Here is a 20,790-nt window from a genome sequence, read left to right as displayed (position 1 = left end):
TCCCAGGAGTTATGGAATAACCCCGGCACCCTCCTGAACACACTCGGTGTGCACACAGCACAGCCCTGCACACGTGGGGGGCACACACAGGTATGGACACACACACACAGTGTCACACTCAGAGTCACACAGACACACAGAGTCACACACACTCACCCAGTGTCTCATACACAGTCACACACACAGACACACACAGACACAACGTTGCACACGCACGCGCACACACACAGTGTCTCTCACACACACGCACACACACAGACAGACATAGTGTCACACACTCATACACACTCACAGTGTTACACACACACACACTCTCACAGTGTTACACTCACACACACACAGAGTTTCACACACAGTTTCACACACCCAATGTCACACACACACACACACACACACACAGTTTCACATACCCAGTGTCACACACACAGTCACACTCCCCATCAGTCCCCGCCCCCTCTGCGCACGGCCTGCTCCCATTGGCTGTCCCACGTCGGGGGCGGGTCCCCGCGCACGGACCAATCCCCTGTCCCCAGCGCTGCGCGCGCTCCGTCCCGCGCGGGGCCGCCATGGCCGCCCCTGCCCCCCCCCCTCCCCGGCCCTCAGGCCGCTCCTCTGCCCTGGCCGGGCCGGAGCCACGCTGGGCCCCCCTGAGCCCCCAGACCCGCTCCGACCCCTGCTCTGGGTCCCGCAGCCCCCACCCCCATCCCGGAGCCATCAGCGCTGCGGTTGGTTTTTTTCTCTCCTTTTTCTCCTCCTTTATAAAGTGCCGTTTGTACGTATTGACCTTACAAAAGCAGGTTAAAACCTCGGGCCTCCCCCGAGCGCTCCCCTCTTCTGGGGCCGCCCCGGCCTGGCCTAGGCCCTTCTAGTGTTCATTGTGCAGGTGTGAGGTGCCAGGTGACCCTGCACCGGTCACACCGCACCGGGGACAGCCTTCATGGGACACCAGAGTCCGGGATGGGGACATGAGGTCAGGGTGGGAATACGAGTCCAGTGCAAGGAGACGGGGTGGGGTCACCCCCTCCCCAGAGCCCAGTGCCCCCCAGTGCAGGGGACCCTCCAGACTCAGAGTGTGGCACCGCGGTGGCCCAGGACGTGGTAGCCGAGGACACAGCCCTGGGGACACAGCCCTGAGGACACGGTGGCCAAGGACACAGCCCCGCTCAATTGACAGTGCTGCTGTGGCTCTCTCCTTCAGTGCTCCCAGTGCCACTTTCAGGGGTCCTCGCGCTCCTCAGCCCATGCAGGCTGACAGCACCTGGAAGAGAAAGGGACAGGTCAGGAGAGATGGCAGTGTGGGGTGACCCCCATGTGCTGGCCTGGCCCCTCTGCTAGCACCAGGGGCCTGACCCAGCAGGGCCCCAAGCAGCACAAGGGGTCTGTCCTGTTTCACCACCCCACAGCGAGGCACTGGCACCCTGAGAGGCAGAACAGGCGCTGAACAGCGGTGTCGGCTCCCCAGCCTGGCAAAGGGCACCCCGCCGTCCCCCACATTTGCTGCCACACCCTGACACCCCTTGGAGCCCAACGTGGCCACAGCTGGGCCAGTGGGGTGCTGCTCCCCAGAAGGGCCCAGCAAGCAAACACGGCCCCTCTCTGGGGGTGGCAGGGAAGTGTGACAATGGCCCTGCCCTGTGTCCTACCATGAGGGCTCCCCTGCAAGCATGGCCACAAGCCAGCCCAGTAACGACAGCACTCCCACCACTGCCCCACTGGGGCCATCTGCAAAGACACTGTGGCTTTAGCCCAGGCTGGCACTGACCATAGAGCTCCCAGTGCCCCCAGCCCCACGCTGGGCTGCCCCCAAGCCCCCAGCCCCACTCACGGCAGCGGATCCGGATGGGCCACACCATGATGGAGCAGAGGGTGGTGACAGCAGCGACAGCGATGCCGCCGGTGACCAGCACCATCACCCAGCGGTAGAAGCTGACACAGGCAGGGCAGCACAGCTCAGTCCTGTGAGGACAGGCAGGGATGTGGCTGGAGGCCAGGACTGGGGTCCCAGGCTGTGGGCAGTGGTCCCATATCCTCATATCAGAGTCAGAACAGGTTTGCACTGGGGTGTGAGGGAAAGGCCCGGGGCAAGGATATCCCCAGGGTATGGCTTGCGCCCTCCAAGGCTGGGAGAGAAGGTGAAGAAGGGTTTAAGACAAATCAGAGCTGGACAAGAGAAGGCTCCAGGGAGACCTCAAAGCCCCTTCCAGTGCCTAAAGGGGTTCCAGGAGAGCTGGAGAGGGACTTGGGACAAGGGAGGGGGGGACAGGACAAGGGGGAATGGCTTCTCACTACAAGAGGGCAGGGTTAGATGGGATACTGGGAAGGAATTCATCCCTTTGAGGGTGAGGAGGCCCCAGCGTAGGGTGCCCAGAGCAGCTGTGGCTGCCCCATGCCTGGAAGTGTTCCAGTCCAGGCTGGACAGGGCTTGGAGCAACCTGGTGTAATGGAAGGTGTCCCTGCCCATGGCAGGGGGTGGAAGGAGATGAGCTTTAAGGTCCCTTCCAACCCAAACCATTCTGGGATTCTACAGACCCAAGCTGGTTCCCTCCCGTGTCTCTTGCTCCAACCCTGGAATGTTTCCTCAGGCAATGGGGCTCCCAGCTCTGCAGAGACACTCACGGGCAGGGGTGCAGGTTCTGGATCATCATCACAGCCAGGCCATTGGCCATCTTGTCCGTGAAGCTCATGGCACCGTACACAAACGCGCTGCTGTGCTGCAGGAGGAGAGGGAAGCGCGCTGTGCTGTGCTGGGCACGCAGCGCCGTGTGCCCTCTCATGGGCAGAGCCCTCACTGCAGCCGAGCAGCAGAGCACGGGCACAGCACACACGGGGCACAGCACTCACAGGGCACAGCACTCATAGGGCACAGCACACAGGGGCACAGCACTCACGGGGCACTGCACTCATGGGGCACAGCACTCATGGAGCACAGCACTCATGGGGCACAGCACTCATGGAGCACAGCACACACGGGGCACAGCACTCATGGGGCACAGCACTCAGGGGGCACAGCACTCATGGAGCACAGCACACACGGGGCATAGCAATGGGGAACAGCACTCATGGGGCACAGCACACGGGGCACAGCACTCACGGGGCACAGCACATGGGGCACAGCTCTCAGGGGGCACAGCACACAGGGCACAGCACACACGGGGCACAGCACACTCATGGGGCAGAGCACTCATGGGGCACAGCACACACGGGGCACAGCACACACAGGGGGCACAGCACACACGGGGCACAGCACACACGGGGCACAGCACACATCAGGCACAGCACTCACGGGACACAGCACACAGGGGGCACAGCACACATTGGGCACAGCACACGGGGCACAGCACACAGGGGGCACAGCTCTCAGGGGGCACAGCACACAGGGGGCACAGCACACACGGGGCACAGCACTCACGGGGCACAGCACACACGGGGCACAGCACACGGGGCACAGCACTCATGGGGCACAGCTCTCAGGGGGCACAGCACACAGGGGCACAGCACACACGGGGCACAGCACTCACGGGGCACAGCACATGGGGCACAGCTCTCAGGGGGCACAGCACACAGGGCACAGCACATGGGGCACAGCAGAGCCCCCTCCCAGCGTCTCCATCCCCTAACCCTGAGCAGTACCCGCTCCAGACCGTGGGTGCTGTGCCCCCTGTGCTCTGTCCCAGCAGGAGTAGCGGCCGTACCGTGTTGGTGCCGATGAGATCTGCAGTCATAGACAGGGAGGTGACCAGGATGGTGGCTGAGCCCGCCCCGAGCAGCACCGCCAGCCCGTAGATCTCATCTCCTACTGGCCTGGCCAGGGCCACCCAGGAGGCAAAGGCCAGGACCACCAGGATGCCCACAAAGTAAGTCAGCTGTGATGGGGACAGGCAGAGGGAGGAGTTCAGGCATCAGCTGGCACTTGGTGAGGAAGGAGCAAGCAGGGAGGGCACAAGGCCAGCACTGCCCAGGACCCATGAGGGACAATCCTGGCTCTGTACCAGCTGTATTTAAACAAGGAGACCCCAAAAGCAGGTCCTTGCATGCTCCAGGCTGTCCTGCAGCCCAGTGGTTGAGCCCAGGCAGAGTTGTGGGAGCGTGGCTGTGAGGGTAAGGGACACTCCACTGCCACCCAGCAGCACGGAGGGGACACACTGGGGAAGCAGGTCCTTCCTGCTGGCATTGCAGACCATGTGCCCACCCTGGCCAGTGTAACCAGACCCCCCCCTCTGCCCCTGATGGGCACCACAGCGCTCTGCAGCCCAGTCAGGCCTGCATGGACATTGCCTTCCCCAGCCCAAGGGATGTACAAGACATCCTGCCACCATCCATGCCCACCACCCCCACTCCCAGCAGGACACAGATCCCCATCCCTGCCCACCACTCCCAGCAGGACCCATGCTGCAGTGGGTCATTGCTGGCAGAGGTCCATGAGGGGTCCCTGCTCTCCAGTTCAGGTGTGCCGGGAGCTTTGCTCACAGCCAGGATTTGGCTCCTGGTCTTCTCCTGGGGTCAAACTCCAAATCTCCAGCACCCTGGACTCACATTCCGACCAATCCATTTGTTCACAGGCTTCATGAGGAACGAGGAGAGGAACCCACTGACGTACATCACCAGGGGAATGGTGGCAATGTACTTCTGCAAGGGACAAGGACAAGGAGATAAGCCCCAGGCCATGTCAAGACACCTTCCCACGTGGCCCTGGACCTGCCCTGCACCCACCTTGGAGAGCAGCAGCGAGTTGGTGAGGTACATGGCGATGTAGGTCTGGGACAGGTTGACGATGAGGCGGGTGGCCATGTAGAGCACTGCAACCTGGGAGGGCACAGGGCCAGGGCATCACAGCTCAGCCTGTGGGAAGGACCTGCCCTGCCCAGCTGTCATGGCCCAGAGGGAAGGGGATGGATGGGTGCCCAGAACAGCTCCCCTCTCCATCCCCACCCCTACCCTGGGCAAGCCCCATGGCAGCAGCCCAGGCCAGGGGAGTCGTGCCCAGCTGTACCCAGTAGAAGGAGGGCTCCAGCAGCCAGCCCAGGCCAGGGGAGTCGTGCCCAGCCATACCTGGTAGAAGGAGGGCTCCAGCAGCCAGTCCTTCCAGAGCAGCAGCGGGCGCGGGGGTCCCGGGGGCTCCTTGTGCAGCAGCGGGGTGCTCTCCTCTGGCTCGGGCAGCACCCCCGGTGGGTACGGCTTCTCCTTGGTGCCCAGGTGGAAGATGAGGGAGAACACAGCCCCCAGCCCCACCACGATGAGGGCCAAGTTCTGGTGAGGCAGTGGGGGTGAGCACAGCAGTGGGGGCAGCCCCCCATCAGCCCCCCAGCAGTCCCAGGGTGAGGAGGGGTGCCCAAAGCCCACAGAGGACTCAGCGTGGCTCTGGCCCAGTTGGGGAGGTTTTAGGGCACTGACTCCCTGCAGTGCCTCCCCAGCTGGGCCATGGGAAGAGGGAACCCCAGGGACTGTGCCACTCACCCGGAACACAGGGATGTCCTGTGGGCCCAGGTGCTCCATGCGGTCGGGCTGGTCCGTCTGGAAGTTCAGCAGGAGCCAGGTCAGGCCGTACACGGTGATGTTGGCCATGACAGTGAAGGCATACCTGAGCAGAAGGAAACCTTGGGGTGATGCAGAGGGACAAGCATGGGGACAGCACAGCAGGACACCTCTGCCCACAGCTGCCATCCAAGTCAGGTGTGCTACAACCTCTGCACTCCAGTGTCATGGCTGAGGTGACACCTCTGAGGGCACAAAGCACCTGGCCAGGCGTCAGCCTTACTGCTGCAACTCCCAGTGTGCCCAGCCCAGCTTGGGGCATGACTGGGAGGAAACCAAGATCCCTTCAGGTCAGTCTGCTCCCCCTCCAGGCACAGCTCACCTCTGCTTCAAGGATGCCAGGAGCTGCCTGAGCCGGTACCCCCAGAGTGGAGACCCAGGGTTACCCCACACCTCCCTGCTCACCCTGCCCCATGGAATAAACATCCCATCCCACATCCTGGTCCTGACAGGGATGAGCCAAGTGCACTGCCCACCTGGCCCTGGAGACATCTCACCTCCAGAACAGTACCCAGAGCAATGTCCAGCTCTCCTTGAGGGCATCTGGGAAGCACAGTCCCTCCCCTAAATGTCCATTCCCAAAGGAGAAGCATCCCCAGCTCAGGGAAGTGTCCCACAGGCTGTATCACTGACATCCCTGGCATCAAGACATTCCTCCCTGGCAGCAAAGGCTTTGGGCCACCATCCCAGGACCACAGTCCTATGGCACATCCCACAGCACACCCACATGGCCCAGCCCTTGTCCTGCCATGCTGAGGTGTGCCACAGCACCCAGGGACCTCCTGTCACACGGTGATGGGACCCAGGGCAGCTCCCCAGGCCCAGGTGACCTCCAGGTGCGGCTGTGCTCACCTGAAAGCTGTGAGCTCCACCTTGCCATGGTCACTGCTCACCAGCTCGGGGATGAGAGCCAGGTGGGACACCTGTGTGGCTGCCCAGCCAAACTGGAAGATGATGATGAAGGGGAGGTAGTAGATGAAGGCTGCCCATTGTGGAGTGCTGTCCCTGCAGGCCAGGCAGGGGCTGAAGACAAAGGGAAAGGACAGGAGGACACAGGTGGTGCCTGTAGAGAGAGCAGAGCAGTGAGGCTGCACTCCTGTGTGGGATGCCAGTGTGACACACACTGAGCCCTCTCCAGGACAGGTCCTACCCCAGAGCTGGGGAGGGAGGTGGCTCCTTCCCCAGCCAGATGGGACATGTGGAGCTCCAGACACCCCCTCAGCCTGTCCTGCACAGGGAATGTCCTTCCCTCTGGCACTGACAGACAGCCCCAGCCAAGGTCCTTGCCCAGCACTGTTCTGTCCCCTCAAGACACCATGACAGACCCTCAGTGTCACACCCACAGGCAGCAGGAGGTCCCCAGGTGCAGATATCCAGTCAGATAACCCCTCCCTGTGCCTGCCCCTGGTGATATGGCACCCCTAGGCTGGGAGGGCTCTGGCTGTCCCAGGGGCACTGGCACCCCGTGTGTCTCCATGTCCCCTCTCCTGTGGGGCTGGCAGTGGGGCTGGCAGAGAGAGCCATGCTTCCACCACACTCAGACATCACCCACCGTGTGACAGGGTGACACAGAGCCATGGGGGCTCCGGGAAGGGCCCGCTGAGTCAGGGACAGCAGAGCCAGGCTCCTCCCTCTGCTGTTCAGCACAGGGACACAGCCTGGGGACGCCGCGTGGGGCCAGCCTGGCCTCACCCTCCCCCTTCCCAGAGTCACAGAGTCTGTCTGCCGAGCGGCTCCACAGACCCCAGACCCCAACACAGCCTGGTGCCCTGTCCCACATGTCCCCCACAGCCTCACTGTGTGCTGATGAAGAGCTGTTCCTACAGCTGAGGGACACCTGCTTTGCCAGGTCCCCAAGGTACTCTCTCCATTTTGCAAGAACCTCTCTTCCTCATGAGTGATTCCTCTTCCTCCCACCCATGAAGGGGATTTCCTCCTCCTCCTCCTCCTCCTCCTCCTCCTCCTCCTCCTCCTCCTCCTCCTCCTCCTCCTCCTCCTCGCTCCTACACAGCACAGCCATGCAGGCCAGGGCAAGGCCAAGGACAAAGCCAAGGGTAGCTGTGACAATCTCAGCCCAGCCCCATCCATTCCCAAGGGGTGCTGGGTCCCCACACTGGCTCATACTTCTTGGCTTTGGCGCTCCAGGACCTCTGAAGGACAGGGGACTTGGGCACATGAGGCGCCTGTGTCCCAGACAAACCACAGGCACAGGAAGGTCCATGAAGGCTCCAACCAAGCCAGATCCTCTCTGTTCCCTGGGTTTTAACTGGGCCCAGGTGAGGGTGAGGGTCCCAGGGCCCCACAGGGTCAGGCTCTGCAGCCCTGTTGGGCTGTGAGGGCTGCCAGGGGAGCGCTGGGGCAGCAGCTGTGGGGCCCGGCTGCTGCAGCCTCCAGGGCTGCTTCTGGGCCCACCCACGAGCCAAAGCCGCCTGCACAACCACAGGAGTGTCACCTCCTGCTCATGACCCTCTGGGACAGGCAGTGCCCACCACCAGGGTCACCCCACCGGCCACCCCATCTGGCACAGGGCTGCACCCCAATAGCCATGTACCCCCAGTGCCCAGAGTGGCTGCACTGACTCAGAGGGTCCGGAGGAGCCCCTGCTCTCCCAAGGGGCGCCATGGGAGCCCCACCCAGGACCATTCCACCCACGCCTGCCGCACCCCGGGAAGGCAAAGGCCCGGCCTCTCATCGCCGGCCCCGCGGGGCAGATCACGGGAACGCCGGGCTGCTCAGCACCGGCGCCCGGGGCAGGGAGTTTGGGACAGGCTGAGGCAGGCAGCAAAGGGACGCTCACCCTTCGTCTCACCGCGTCAGGAAGCCGGAGCCCATGAAAGAGCCGGCGAGCACGCAGGGACACCCGGAGCGCCCGCGGGAACACCCGGGGCCGCGGCCGCGGTGGGAAGATGCCACGATAGCAACTCGTGGTGTCTCCCCCGCCCCGAGGCTGCGGTTTCACAGCGTTTCCTCTGATCTGAGCACGGGTTTGCCACCGGACGAGACACCCCGCTCCCACACAGCACCCCTCGCTGCAGCGTGACCCAGGGAACGGAGCGGTCCCGGCACGGCCGGATCCGGCGGGTTTGCCACCGCCGCCGGTCCCTGTGGTCAGCCAAGGTGGGCGCCGGGGAAGCCCCTGCCTTGGGAATAAGCCACGCTGCAGCCTGGAACACAGCCTGCGTCCCTGCTGCAGCCTGCCCGGGCTGTGCTGTGCTCTCTGCAGGCCCGTGGTAGCATTTCCCCTGTGCTGGCCGGCAGCACCCGGCTGGAGCAGCGGGAGGAAACAGCTCCGGCCACTTCCCTAAATCTAGGAGGCCGATCCGGCTGACGCCGGGGCAGGGGTGAAGCTGCCCCCCCTGCGCTCTCCCTGACTCACCAAGCCAAGCTCCGGCGAGGTCAGGCGCCTTATCAGGCTGCCGTTGGGTTGCACAAAGCACTGGTCGAGATAAATTTGGGATCAAGATAAGAGGACCCACACTGCAACCGTCCTCCCCCCACGCGGGTCTGCTCTGGGCGAGGCAGGTAGTTACCCAGGGTTGTTATCAGTGGCCATTTCTTCCACCAACTGCCCCGTCCCCAGTGCCAGCTAAGCAGGATGTGCCGGCTCCTGCACCAGTCACAGCACCAAGGAACCCCCTTCAGGCCGTGCTGTCCCCTCAGAGGGACCAAGGACCCCTGTGCACATCACACTGTCCCCTCAGAGAGGGACCAAGGACCCCTCTCTACACCACACTGGGCCCTCAGAGAGGCACCTCAGCAGATGGGTCCCCACCAGCCCCTGCATTCCGCTGCATTTTTTGTCCCAGGGCAGAATGCAAGATAAACCTGTCAATAATTCCTGTGAGCCAGAGCCTCCTGTGCATGCCATACCCCACTGCTGGCCCCTGGGTGCACAGCCCCAGCACAGCCAAGGGCTCCATGCCACAGGGCCCCCGCCCTGGGGACACTGAGAGCTGCTCAGGAAGCACCTGGGCTTTTGGGAAAGCCCAGATTTTACTGATGGTCTTGGTTTTGCTGCCGCTCTGAGGTCTGAGCATGTGGTTCTCACCCCTGCCCGCTGCCACCCACACACACACAAAGCCTGGGGAGCCCCCGGGATGGGATGGTGCCCAGGCAGGACAGGGATGCCATGGTGCCCCTTCCCCATCCAGGCTGAGCATCCCACTGTGCCCTACACATGGAGCAGCTCTGTCCCCAGCTCGCTGCTGCAGGGGATCCCAGAAAGGCACCTCCCAGGCTCTCCCCTCCTCACCAGACACACCTCCTGTCACCCAGGGCACTGCCAACACACCAGACCCCCTTCACCTTCCACAGGGCCACCCAAAAGCCCCCAGGGCACACAATTCTGCTCACCCCTGGGACTGCCCCTCTCCAGCTGGGGGGACCCTGTCCCCACCTCACTGCCACATGATGGTCCCCCTCCCCAGAAAGACTCCCACACCTTCAGGGAGACCTCCATGCCACAAGGCACCCCAGTTCCTCCCTGCTCCAGGGAACCCCCAAGACTGAATCCCCAGCCCAGAAAGGCACCCTTGGACTTGTTCCCCCTCTTCCAGAGCACCCCAGAAAGGTATCCTGGGGCTGATCCTGTACCCCAGAGAGGCTTCTCCATGTCCCCTAGCAGAGTGCCCCCCCCGTGCCCCCCAGCAGAGCTGCTTGGGGCCAATGCCCTCCACCCAGCATCCCCCACTGTCCCCCACCCTGAGCATCCTAGAAAGGTTCTCCTGGGTTCCCCCACTCAGAGCACCTCAGAAAGGCTTCTTGGGCCACCCTTCTCCCTTCAGGCACCCCAGGAGGGTCTCCCACCCCTGGCATCCCAAAAAAGCTCCCCCAGGGTCACCCATTCTCACATGTCACCCTGGATAGGCACCCTCGGTCACTCCCTCAGGGCACCCCAGAAAGGCTCCCCCAGAGCCATCCTCTCCACTTAGAGCACCCCAGAAAGGCTCCCCCCGGTGACCCCCAACCCAGAGCACCCGAGGTCTCCCTCCCTCACAGCCAGACTCCTGCCCTCCCCTAAGCAAAGCCCCTCGGGGTTACCCATCTCTTATCTTTGGCAGCCCAGCAGTGTGTTCCACCCAAGGCACCCCAGAAAGCCCATGGCTGCTCATTTCCATCCAGGCCACGGCAGAAAAGCCACTCTGAGCGACCCACTTTTACCCAAGACACCTTGGATAGGTACCCTTGGGCCACTCCAAGGCTCCCCTGTGTGTCCTTCAACACAGAACACAGTAGGGTCCCTCGGGGCCACCCCTCTCACTTAGAGCATCCTAGAAGGGCTCTGGATGTCCCCTAACACAGACACCCCAGAAAGTCTCCCCCGAGGCCATCCCTCTTCACTCAGAGCATCCCAGAAAGGCTCTGGTGGTTGTTCCATAACACCAGCACACGGAAAGCTCCCCCGGGGTGATCCCTCTCTACTTACGGCATCCCAGCAAAGTCCCCCCTCGGCTGTCGCCCACTCAGGACACCCCAGAAAGGCTCTCCCGGAGTCAGCCCTCCCGGCTCCCCCCATCAGAGCTCCCGGTCCCCGCACCCCCCGCCCGGGTGTCTCCGGTCCCTGCTGTCCCCGCACCCACCGGCCAGGTGCCAGCCCTTCCTGCGCCCGCAGCGCCCGCAGCCGTGGGCCCGGTCGGCCTCGAAGCCGAGCAGGGGCGTGCAGAGCCCGTCGGCCGCCTGGCCCGCCAGCAGCAGCCCCCCGGCCGCGGCGTGCCCGTAGCCCAGCACGGCGTGCAGGAAGGGCAGCAGGTACGTGAACCAGAGCGCCGAGCACGCGTCGTTCAGGAAGTGCCCGCACGCGAAGCTGAGCCGCGCCCGCAGCGGCAGCGCCGGGCCCGGGGACTGCGGGGACAGCGGCGGCTCCGCCATGGCCCGGCCTGAGCCCGCGGGGACAGCGGCGGGACGGGCCCGGCGGGAGGCACCGCCAGGGAATGGGAGGGGACGGGGAGGGACACGGAGCGAGGAGGGAGGAGATGGCAGGGACAGGGAGGGACCGCCTGATCCCGCATCCCCCGGGAGCCGGCCTGGGCGGGGAGAGCGGGGGGCGGCCCGGGCGGGGAGGCGGGACGGGGGGGCCCCCAGTTACCCCAGTTACCCCAGTGCGATCCACCGATCCCAGCGCCTACTCACCCCAGTTACACCAGTGCTATCCCCACAGCGATCCACCGATCCCAGCGCCCACTTACACCAGTCACACCAGTGGTGTCCCCAGTCCGATCCACCGATCCCAGCGCCCACTTATATCAGTGCTGTCCCCACTCCGAACGGGACTCCGCTGCTGTCCCAACACTGCTCCCAGACACATCACAGCTGCCCTCATGCCGATCCCAGTCACACCAGTACCATGGCACTGCTGCTCCCAGTCATACCAATGCTGCCCCCATACTGCTCCCAGTTGCACCAGTATTACCCCCACACTGCTCCCAGTGACATATGTGCTGTGCCCACAGTGCTCCCAGTCACGCCAGTACTTGTCCTGTACTGCTCCCAGTCACACCAGTGCTATCCCCAGTGATCCCAGTATCACTCCCACACTCCCAGTCACTCCTGCCCTGCCCATAGCAGTCCCGCAGACCCCAGGGCCCTCACACAGCTCCCAGTCACACCAGTGCTGCCTGTGACAGTCCCATCACCCACAAGGGAATGCCCCAGTCACTCCAGTACCTCCACACTGCTCCCAGTGACCTCAGTACCCACCCCAGCAAGGCGATGGTCTCCATGCTGCCAGCGGGCACTCCAGAATTCCAGTGACACCAGTACACCCTCACTGCTCCCAGCACCCCGGTATTCAAGTGAGGGTCCCCATGATGCCTGTGGCTGCCCAAGCCCCACTGATCCCAGTACACCATCACACTTCTCCCAGTCACCCCATACCCCAGTATGCACCAAGTGGGGAGTGTCAGTCTGCAGGAGTGGGGGTACAGGGATTGTGGGCGCTGGGACCAGTCAGCTGGGAGTCACTGGGATGCTGGGATGACTCCAGATGTCACAGGGACGCTCTGCTTGGATGGGCACTGGGGTTAGTAGGAGTCGTGTGGGGGTACTGGGGTGACTGGGGACAGTGTGGGGAGAGGACTGGGCTCACCAGAACTCTGGAGTGGCTACTGGAGTCATGGGACACCCCGTCTTGGGTGAATACTGGTGTCACTGGGAGTAGCGTGGGCTTACTTGGGCAACTGGGAGCTCCTGTTGAGTAGGTATTGTTGTGACTGGGATCAGTATGACCAGTGCTGAAGGGCGCTGAGACCCTCTAGAAAGGAGTATTAGGGTCACTGGGACTCTGTGATGACCACAGGCATCATGGGGATCCCCAACTGTGTGAATACTGGAGACACTGGGAGCAGCCTGAGGGTCGTGGGGGACCCCCCCTTGTGTATTTAATGGAGTCACTGGGATCAGTATGGGCAGTACTGGAGGGACAGGAAGCAGGGTTGGGTGAGTGCTGGGGGCACTAGGACTCTAGGATAAGTACGGGTGTCATGGGTACCCCCTGCTGGGTGGGTACAGGGGCCGCTGGGAGCGATGGAGCAGGGTGGGCACTGCGGTCACTGGGAGCTGTGGGAACACACTGGGCACACTGGGATAGGGCGGCGGCCGAGGGACGCCGCCATGACGTTGCCCTTTGAAGGCGCTGCCCACATCGGGCCACCGGAGATGCGCCCCCTCCTCTTTGTCGTTGCCCCTTTAAGACGCTGCCCTCTCCACAACACTTCCTCGTCCCCACGCTGGCTGCTGATTGGTCGGGCCGCCAGCAGCGCGCGCGCGCCGCGCCCGCCAGCCCCGATCCCCCTTCCGCCGCTTCCCTCGGACGTCATCACATCCAACCAACCCGCGTCTGGCTGCGCTCAGCGAGTCGGCGCCGAGCGGCCAATCGGGGGAGCTGCGGCGGGAGCCTCGTTTGCATAATAATAGAGGGGCGTGGTCAAGTGAGCGGCGGCGGCGGCGGGTCCGGACGGGGATCCTGTGAGGGGGGGATCCTCTGGGGGGGGGGCGGCTCCTGTGGGGGGATCGATCCTGTGGGGGTCCTTAGGGAGGGGGGGCTCCTGAGGGGATCCTGTGGGGGATCCTCTGGGAGGCTCCTCTGGGAGGGGCGCTTCTCTGGGGGGATCCTGGGGGAGGGGGGATCCTGAGGGGATCCTGTGGGTGGGGAGCCTGTGAGGGGCGTTTCTGGGGGGGGGGATATTCTGAGAGGGGCGTTCCTGGGGGGATCCTGTGGGCGGGGATCCTCTGGGAAGATCCTGTGGGAAGAGGGATCCTGTGGGGGAGATTCTGTGTGAGGGGGGGCTCCTGCGGGGGGGGAGCCTGTGACGGGATCCGGGGGAATCCTCTGGGAGGGGCATTCCTGGGGCGATCCTGCGGGAGAGGAGCTCCTGCGGGAGGGGGGCTCCTGTGAGGGGATCCTGTGGAAGGAGGCGCGGGTCGAGGGCGGGTTTTGAGGGCGAGCCCACTGGGGCGCTGCTATGGGACCCCAGGAGGGAGGGCGGGACTGGGAGGGCCGGTGAGGGGTGCTGGGGGCACTGGGGTGCCGGGGCGCACAGGGAGTTACCCGGGATGAAGCAATTGGGGCTGCAATGGCTCTCGGGAAGGGGGGTTTCTGCAGGGTAGGGCTCAGGGGGCGCTGGGGATCGCGGTGGGAGGGGAGCAAGGGGGATGAGCCCCTGGGAGCTGTGATGGCACCCCCAGGGAGGGGTGGGTCAGTGGAGCAGCTGGAGCTTGTGCCGGATCCTGGGGCTGGGGTGGGTGGATAGGCCAGTAAGGGGCTGGTTGGGGAGGAGATGCCATTTGGGTAGAGGTTCTGTGATTTCACATGAGGGAGGCACCTCCGAGGGGCGTTTCAGCGGGGTCACCACCACCCGATGACAGTGCCAACTGTGCTCTGCCCACAGGGTGCTGACCAAGACCCCTGCCCATGGCCCACAGCACCAAGCAGCCGCCTGCCGCCCTGCTGTAAGTGCCACCAGCTGCCAGAACCTCCTCTGGCCACCCTGCTGTGTGTCAGAGCCCCTGCTGAAAGAGCAGCAGAAACTCACTCCCTTCCAAGCCTTGGGGGTGGTCTGTGTGTGCTGGGGAGGGATTGTCCCACTCTGCTCTGCCCTGGGGCAGCCTCAGCTCCAGTGCTGGGGGCACTTTGGGCACCACGGGATCAGAAGGACCCAGAGCTGTTGGAGAGTGCCCAGAGGAGGGACACGGAGCTGGGGAAGGGCTGAGGAGCAGCTGAGGGCACTTGGCTGGTTCAGCTGCAGCCCAGGAGACTGAGGGGAGGCTCCTCGGGGGCTGCAGCTCCTCCCCAGGGCAGGCACAGGGGCAGGGGCTGAGCTCTGCTCTGGCACAGGGACAGGAGCCCAGCAAGGGCTGCAGCTGTGCCAGGCCTTGGCATGGAGCTCAGGGCAAGGTTCTGCCCCCGAGGCTGCTGGGCACTGCCCAGGCTGCCCAGGGAATGGTGCCAAGGCTGCCAGAGCTGCAGGAGCTCCCGGGGATGCTCAGGGTGGGGCTGTTGGGGTGGCTGGGCAGGGACAGGGCTGCACTGATCATCCCTGAGGGTCCCTCCCAGCTCAGGATATTCCAGGATTCTGTGATTCTAAGCATATTGGGAGATCAGAATCAGCAAGGGCTGAATTCCTCTGAGAGTTGTGCTGTCCTGAGTTGTCCTTGGCCCTCCTGTCACGGGGGTGGCGGATGGGGAAGCTCCTCAGAGGTGGAGGGAGGTGAATGCCAGAACAAACTGGCTGAGGAGGAATCTTGCCTGAGATAACTTTACTTTTTAAAGCATCCTTAGGCATTCGAGGAATCCGGATCACAAGGGGGAGGGAGATCTGTCTGGGCTCGAGGGTGTCAGTGTGTTCCTGGGAAACATGATGATGCTTTTCTGTGCACATCACTGGGAACATTGCTCTTGCAGCTGATAAAGCCAAAGGCTGGCCATGACCCTGCACAGCCTCAGAGGGTTCTTTTTCCCCAGGAGCTGGAAGAAGAGGTGGTCTCACACCTTTCTGTAGGGTTTTTTGTGAATGTGGGGGTGTAGGGCACTGGTTGCCTCTGATCCTGGTGGAGGGACTTGTCCCACTTTTTCTACAAGGGCCACTGCAGTGTCAGGCTCATGGAAGGGGTTGCCTAAATTAACTGCAAGGATGGTTTGTCTGGGTGATAAATGGATACCAGTAGCTTGGGCTCTCTGCAGAAATTGGGGTTTGCTCCAGGTACATGGTGTGGCAAACACAAGGGAAATTCCAAGGTGCATCCTGAGCATGTTGGGATCACTGTGGCTTTTGGCACATGTCTGTGCCAGAGTTTGTGTTTGGCCCTGGGCTGGTTCCCAGATCTGGGCACCTGGTTGGAACCCAAGCATCACTTGGTGATACTCGGGAGCCCTTTGTGGCTCCCTGATGTGGTGAGGACATTTCCAGCAGAGCAGGAGCTGCCTTGAGGACCCTGGGGTGCGAATGGGACAGGGCTGGGAGATGGAGCCAGCGGGAGGAGTTGCCAGGGGGCTTGGGGAGCCCCAGGGTGATGCTGTGGTGGGACAGGGAGGCTCTGCCCACCCAGGGTGCTTGGTGGGGCAGGGAGGCTCTGCCTGAAGCAGCTGCTGATCCATGAAGCCGTGGCAGTGACCTGGGACAGGGGCTGGGCCCTGCAGTGCAGCCACTCGAGGTGCTGGGGAGGTGCCACAGGCAGCACAAACCTGCTGGGGTGGTTGTGGCTGCAGCAGCTCCAGCCAGTGCCCTGCCCTCACCCTCTGCCCCAGGGTTCCTGGGGTGTGGGTGATGCTTCCCGGTGGTGCCCCTGGTGCCAGGATCCAAACCCCTGTGGCTTCTGCTCCTTTGCAGAGTCCCTTGGGACCCCCACCAAGGCGTGTCCCAAGCCCAGGTGACAGGCAGGGATGTGACTGTCAATGTTTCCTGACCCCAAGAGCCAACCCCCATCCAAATGGTCCTGAGGAGTCCCAGGGCTGTCCCCAGACCTCAGGGCAGCTTTAGGGTGCAGGGGTGCCCTGCTCAGGTGCTGGGCTCTGCTTCAGTGCCATGGCTCTGCTGTAGCCTCCCCTCATGGGAACAAGGGCTCCATGGCCATGCTGGGTTTGGGCTGTTTGACTCAGGGGCTTTGGGGGATCTGGTGAGTGTGAGCTCATGCTGCTGGGGGTGTGTCACTGTTGGTCCCCATGGTGTCCCAGCCCTCTCTGACGGTGCTCTCTGGCTGCAGACACGCCACGGGCAAGGCTCAGCATGGGAACTTCCTGGTGGCCATCAAACAGGAGAAGGGGGAGTCGGCCCGGGTGGGCGGTGAGAAGCCAGAGGAGGAGGTGAGTGCCAGAGCCCGTGTCCCTTCTCACTCCATGCCTGGGCCCAGGTGCCCAGCCTGGGGCTGTCCCTGCCCCTCTGCTCACCCTGCACCAGCCCAGGAGAGGCTGTGGCTGTGGCTGAGCCCAGGGAAGGGCTCAGACTTTGCCTTGAGGGCTGCATGGCCCAGGTGGGCCTGGGGGCTCCCCTGTGTCCCCCTGGTGCGATGGCTCTGGTCCCTGATGGGCTGTCCCTTCCCCGTGGGTGCCAGCCGGTGAAGAAGAGGGGCTGGCCCAAGGGCAAGAAGAGGAAGAAGATCCTTCCCAACGGCCCCAAAGCCCCCGTGACGGGCTACGTGCGCTTCCTGAACGAGCGGCGCGAGCAGATCCGCACGCAGCACCCCGACCTGCCCTTCCCAGAGATCACAAAGATGCTGGGAGCAGAGTGGAGCAAACTGCAGCTCTCTGAGAAGCAGGTACTGGCCCCCAGGGCTGGGCAGCTCCCCAAACCCCTGAGCTTGCCCCAAGAAAGGTGCTGGGCCCAGTGCTGGGGGGTGGGAGCTGGGCAGGGAGGGTCAGCAGCTCCTGGGAGGGTGGGTGGGGTCAGGCTGAGCCCCTCTGTGATCCCCCACAGCGGTACCTGGACGAGGCAGAGCGGGAGAAGCAGCAGTACATGAAGGAGCTGCGGGAGTACCAGCAGTCAGAGGCCTACAAAATGTGCACGGAGAAGATCCAGGAGAAAAAGATCAAAAAAGGTGGGCTGTGGGAGCAATGGCTGCAGGATCCAGGATCCAGCCAGGTGCTGCCAGAGCTTTCTGGAGACCTGAGGCTGGGCCCTGGGTGACCTCCTTCCTCCCCTGCAGAGGACGTGGGCACGGTGGGTGTGAACACCCTACTCAACGGGCACCCGCACAAGGTAAGGCTTTGTGTGGGGAAACTGAGGCACCTCACACTGCTGGGCTGGGCTGGCTGCAGCTGTGAGTGGGCACAGGGAGTTCTGGGGCTGAGTCCCAGGTTCCTGGAGGGGTGGGAGGCAGAGCATAGCCATCCTCCCTCTCCAGACAGGGCCAGCCCTCACCCTGTCCCGGTGCCCTCATCAGCCCGGCCCCACGGTGTTGGGGTCCCCTCTGGTGGGCCCAGCCCTGCCCAGGCCCTCCCTCTTGTCCCTCAGGCTGGTGAGTGCAGCGACACCTTCTCCACCTTTGATGTGCCCATCTTCACCGAGGAGTTCTTGGACCAAAACAAGGGTAGGGGCTGTGGAGGGTCCTTGGGAAGCCTGTGGAGACACAGCTGCTGGGAAGAGCTGTGTGTGGGTTTGGGTTTGGGTTGGGGTTGAGGGGCTCTCCAGGGCCTGTCCCCACGGGCATGGTGCTGTCCCACAGCCCGGGAGGCCGAGCTGCGGCGCCTGCGCAAGATGAACACGGAGTTTGAGGAGCAGAACGCCATCCTGCAGAAGCACACCGAGAGCATGAACTGCGCCAAGGAGAAGCTGGAGCAGGAGCTGGTGCAGGAGGAGAGGCAGACCCTGGCCCTGCAGCAGCAGCTCCAGTCTGTGCGACAGGCCCTCACTGCCAGCTTCGCCTCCCTCCCCATCCCCGGTGAGCTGGGGGCAGCTGTGGGGCCCTGACTGCTGGGACCCCTGCCTGGGCACTGAGGGGTCCCCCCATCCCATACAGGGCAGCACTGTGGGGCAGTGGGGTGGTGGTTAGTGCCCATCTGCTGCTGGGGGGGCATCCTGCAGCACATGGGAGCTGTCTGGGAAGCCCAGGGATGTTGCAGCCAGCTGGGACAGGGCAGGCTGGGATCCCTCCTTCTCTGGAGTCGCACTCACAGCTGCGCCCCGGATTGGCCGAAATCCTTGTGTTCCTGGGCTTGTGCCACTGCAGGAGATGGCTTCTGGTACTGGGATCCCTTCTGTAGTCCCCAGCACATGAGCATGGTGGGGTGGGGACCTGCTGGTCCTGCTCACCGGGCTGTCACCTCACAGGCACTGGGGAGACCCCCACGCTGAGCACCCTGGACTTCTACATGGCCAAACTGCACAGTGCCATCGAGAGCAACCCCCTGCAGCACGAGCCGCTGGTGCTGCGTGTCAAGGAGATCTTGTCCAGGATTGCCAGGTGGGTGGCACAGGTGTCCCCATGGCACTGCAGGGCTGAGCTCCAGCTGCTGGTGGTGGGAGCTGAGCAGGAAAGGTGTGGACAGGGATGGGCAGAGATGGTGCAGCTGCTCCAGGGAGCTGTGGGAGAGGGAAGCCCAGTCCCTGAATTCAGGAGGTGTCCCCATGTCCAAAGATGCTGATCTGTTGGAGCAAGTCCAGGGAAGCCCACGGAGATGCTGCCAGGGCTGGAGCCCCTCTGCTCTGGAGCCAGCCTGGCACAGCTGGGCCTGCTCACCTGGACAGGAGAAGGCTCCAGGGACACCTCAGAGCCCTTTTGGGGCCTGAAGGGGCTCCAGGAGAGCTGCAGAGGGACTGGGGACAAGGCCTGCAGGGACAGGACACAGGGAATGGCTCCCACTGCCACAGGGCAGGGCTGGGTGGGAGATTGGGAATCAGGAATTGTGGAATCCATCCCTGGAATGGATTTCCCAGAGCAGCTGGGGCTGCCCCTGGATCCCTGGCAGTGCCCAAGGCCAGGCTGGGCAGGGCTGGGAGCACCCTGGGATGGTGGGAGGTGTCCCTGCCATGGCCGAGGGAGGAGCTGGATGAACTTTAGGCCCCCTTCCAATCCAAGCCATTGTGGGATTTTGTGTCTCAGCTGTGCTTTTCTCCCTCCTCAGTGAACACTTGTGAGAGGACCAGTCCTTCCAGACCCCGGACCTGGCTGGACCCTGGGCCTGTCCCTTGGAGCTCACTCAGGGGACAGTGTCTGCAGGGGCTCTGGCTGCTCCCCCGGCCCCTCGCACCTTCCTGCAGCCGGGACCCCCAGCCCAGACTGCCCAACCCACGGCTGCACCGGCTCCAGGGACCTTGGGCTTTGGGGACAAGCGGTGACAGGGCTGAGGGACAGCTGGGGCAGTGCTGGGAGAGGGTCAGCGTTGGTGTGAGCACCCCTGGCTCTCCCCTGGGCCCCCAGCCCTGCCCTGCCAACCAGGGGCTCCCTGAAGCCTGACTGGGGCAGGGGAGGCGCTGGTGGGTTTGGGCCTGGAGTGAGCACACCCCTGTAGGGTGAGCTGGGGCTGTGGGGAATGGGGGCAGTGGGAGTGACTGGGACCCCCTTGGTCCTGGTGCTGCCTCCTGTCCCCTGGCCAGCCTGGGAACCTCTTGGTCCCATCCCTGCAAGGGCCTGAGGGCAGCTCCTTCCCACCACCTGCCTCAGCTTTTATTTGATGCGTGCCTTCGGCCTCTGCCTCTGTCACCCTGCTTGGCTCCCCTCCTTCCCCTCCGTATCTGGGACCAGGCAGTGAGATCCTGAAAGCAATAAAACTTTTTAGGCCAGAGGGAAGCTGGAACTGTGCCCCCCTCCTGGGGCAGGGAGCAGAGGAGAGCTGGGTACCCCCTCCTGTGGTGGGGGACCCCTGGAAGAGGGGAGCTGGGGCCACCTTGTCCTGGGCTGGGGACCCTGTAGCAGGGGAGCTGTGACCGACCCCTTCCTACTTGCAGGGACCCTGGGTGTGCTGCACTGGCTTTTGCCTCCTGCCCCTTTTGCCTGAGCCCCCCTGCTCTTGTGGGACCACTGTGCTGGCAGCCGGGGTCAGGCTTGGTGTCCCCGGGACTGCCTGTCATTAATCTCAGACTGTGTAATTAGAGAGTGTCTTATTTTCTTACTTAGCACTACATGGGCCTGGCCCTGGCCCTGGCTCTGCCGGGGCCCGGGGTGTTCCCACCCCTCCCTCGCTTGCCGGGCCCGCGCTGTGCATCTGCCATTGGCCATCTCCTGCTGCCGCTGGGCTGGGGATGGAGATGGGAGCAAATAAATGTGGGAGAAAACCGCTCTGGTCCCTGTGTGTTTGTGCTCAGCGGGAGCTCTGGAGCTGATCCCGGG

General features: G+C 63.5%; 2 protein-coding genes across 5 annotated transcripts; one reads left to right on the top strand and one right to left on the bottom strand.

Annotated features, from left to right (window-relative positions):
• Positions 1–720: 720 nt before the first annotated feature.
• Positions 721–11,580, bottom strand: MFSD12 (major facilitator superfamily domain containing 12). Its single transcript, XM_074528753.1, has 10 exons — positions 11,112–11,580; positions 6,385–6,595; positions 5,455–5,578; positions 5,050–5,247; positions 4,711–4,803; positions 4,534–4,626; positions 3,693–3,863; positions 2,617–2,711; positions 1,826–1,956; positions 721–1,258 (listed from the first exon to the last, which is right to left on the bottom strand). The coding sequence occupies exons 1-10, from the start codon at positions 11,398–11,400 to the stop codon at positions 1,164–1,166; spliced, it is 1,500 nt and encodes a 499-aa protein (XP_074384854.1). The 5' UTR covers positions 11,401–11,580; the 3' UTR covers positions 721–1,163.
• HMG20B (high mobility group 20B) lies at positions 11,139–20,738 on the top strand. Of its 4 annotated transcripts, none has more exons than XM_074528759.1 (11): positions 11,139–11,280; positions 13,221–13,457; positions 14,418–14,478; positions 16,729–16,828; positions 17,077–17,280; positions 17,439–17,559; positions 17,668–17,720; positions 17,976–18,051; positions 18,187–18,402; positions 18,792–18,924; positions 19,586–20,738. In XM_074528759.1, exons 3-11 carry the CDS (start codon positions 14,441–14,443, stop codon positions 19,596–19,598), a joined length of 954 nt encoding a protein of 317 aa, XP_074384860.1. In that variant the 5' UTR covers positions 11,139–11,280; positions 13,221–13,457; positions 14,418–14,440; the 3' UTR covers positions 19,599–20,738. The 4 variants fall into 4 exon arrangements, with proteins under 4 accessions (XP_074384860.1, XP_074384859.1, XP_074384858.1 ...); XM_074528758.1 differs by having other exon boundaries at positions 13,221–13,477; XM_074528757.1 differs by having other exon boundaries at positions 13,221–13,494.
• The last annotated feature ends 52 nt before the right edge of the window (positions 20,739–20,790 follow it).

This window comes from Zonotrichia albicollis, chromosome 29 (genome assembly GCF_047830755.1).
Source record: "Zonotrichia albicollis isolate bZonAlb1 chromosome 29, bZonAlb1.hap1, whole genome shotgun sequence".
Taxonomy (NCBI): Eukaryota; Metazoa; Chordata; class Aves; order Passeriformes; family Passerellidae; genus Zonotrichia; species Zonotrichia albicollis.
This window is presented reverse-complemented; position numbering and strand designations above follow the sequence as displayed.

What these genes read in the sequence shown, in the direction of transcription:
- MFSD12 (XM_074528753.1), bottom strand. Translation starts at nt 11,400, where the DNA reads ATGGCGGAGCCGCCGCTGTCCCCGCAGTCCCCGGGCCCGGCGCTGCCG. An exon ending in GTGGAGCTCACAGCTTTCAG is followed by an intron (nt 5,579 to 6,384) that starts GTGAGCACAGCC and finishes CCTTCTGCTCAG; the next exon opens with GTATGCCTTCACTGTCATGG. An exon ending in GCCCATCCGGATCCGCTGCC is followed by an intron (nt 1,259 to 1,825) that starts GTGAGTGGGGCT and finishes TTTCTCTTCCAG; the next exon opens with GTGCTGTCAGCCTGCATGGG.
- HMG20B (XM_074528759.1), top strand. Translation starts at nt 14,441, where the DNA reads ATGGCCCACAGCACCAAGCAGCCGCCTGCCGCCCTGCT. An exon ending in GTGAGAAGCCAGAGGAGGAG is followed by an intron (nt 16,829 to 17,076) that starts GTGAGTGCCAGA and finishes CGTGGGTGCCAG; the next exon opens with CCGGTGAAGAAGAGGGGCTG. An exon ending in GTTCTTGGACCAAAACAAGG is followed by an intron (nt 18,052 to 18,186) that starts GTAGGGGCTGTG and finishes GCTGTCCCACAG; the next exon opens with CCCGGGAGGCCGAGCTGCGG.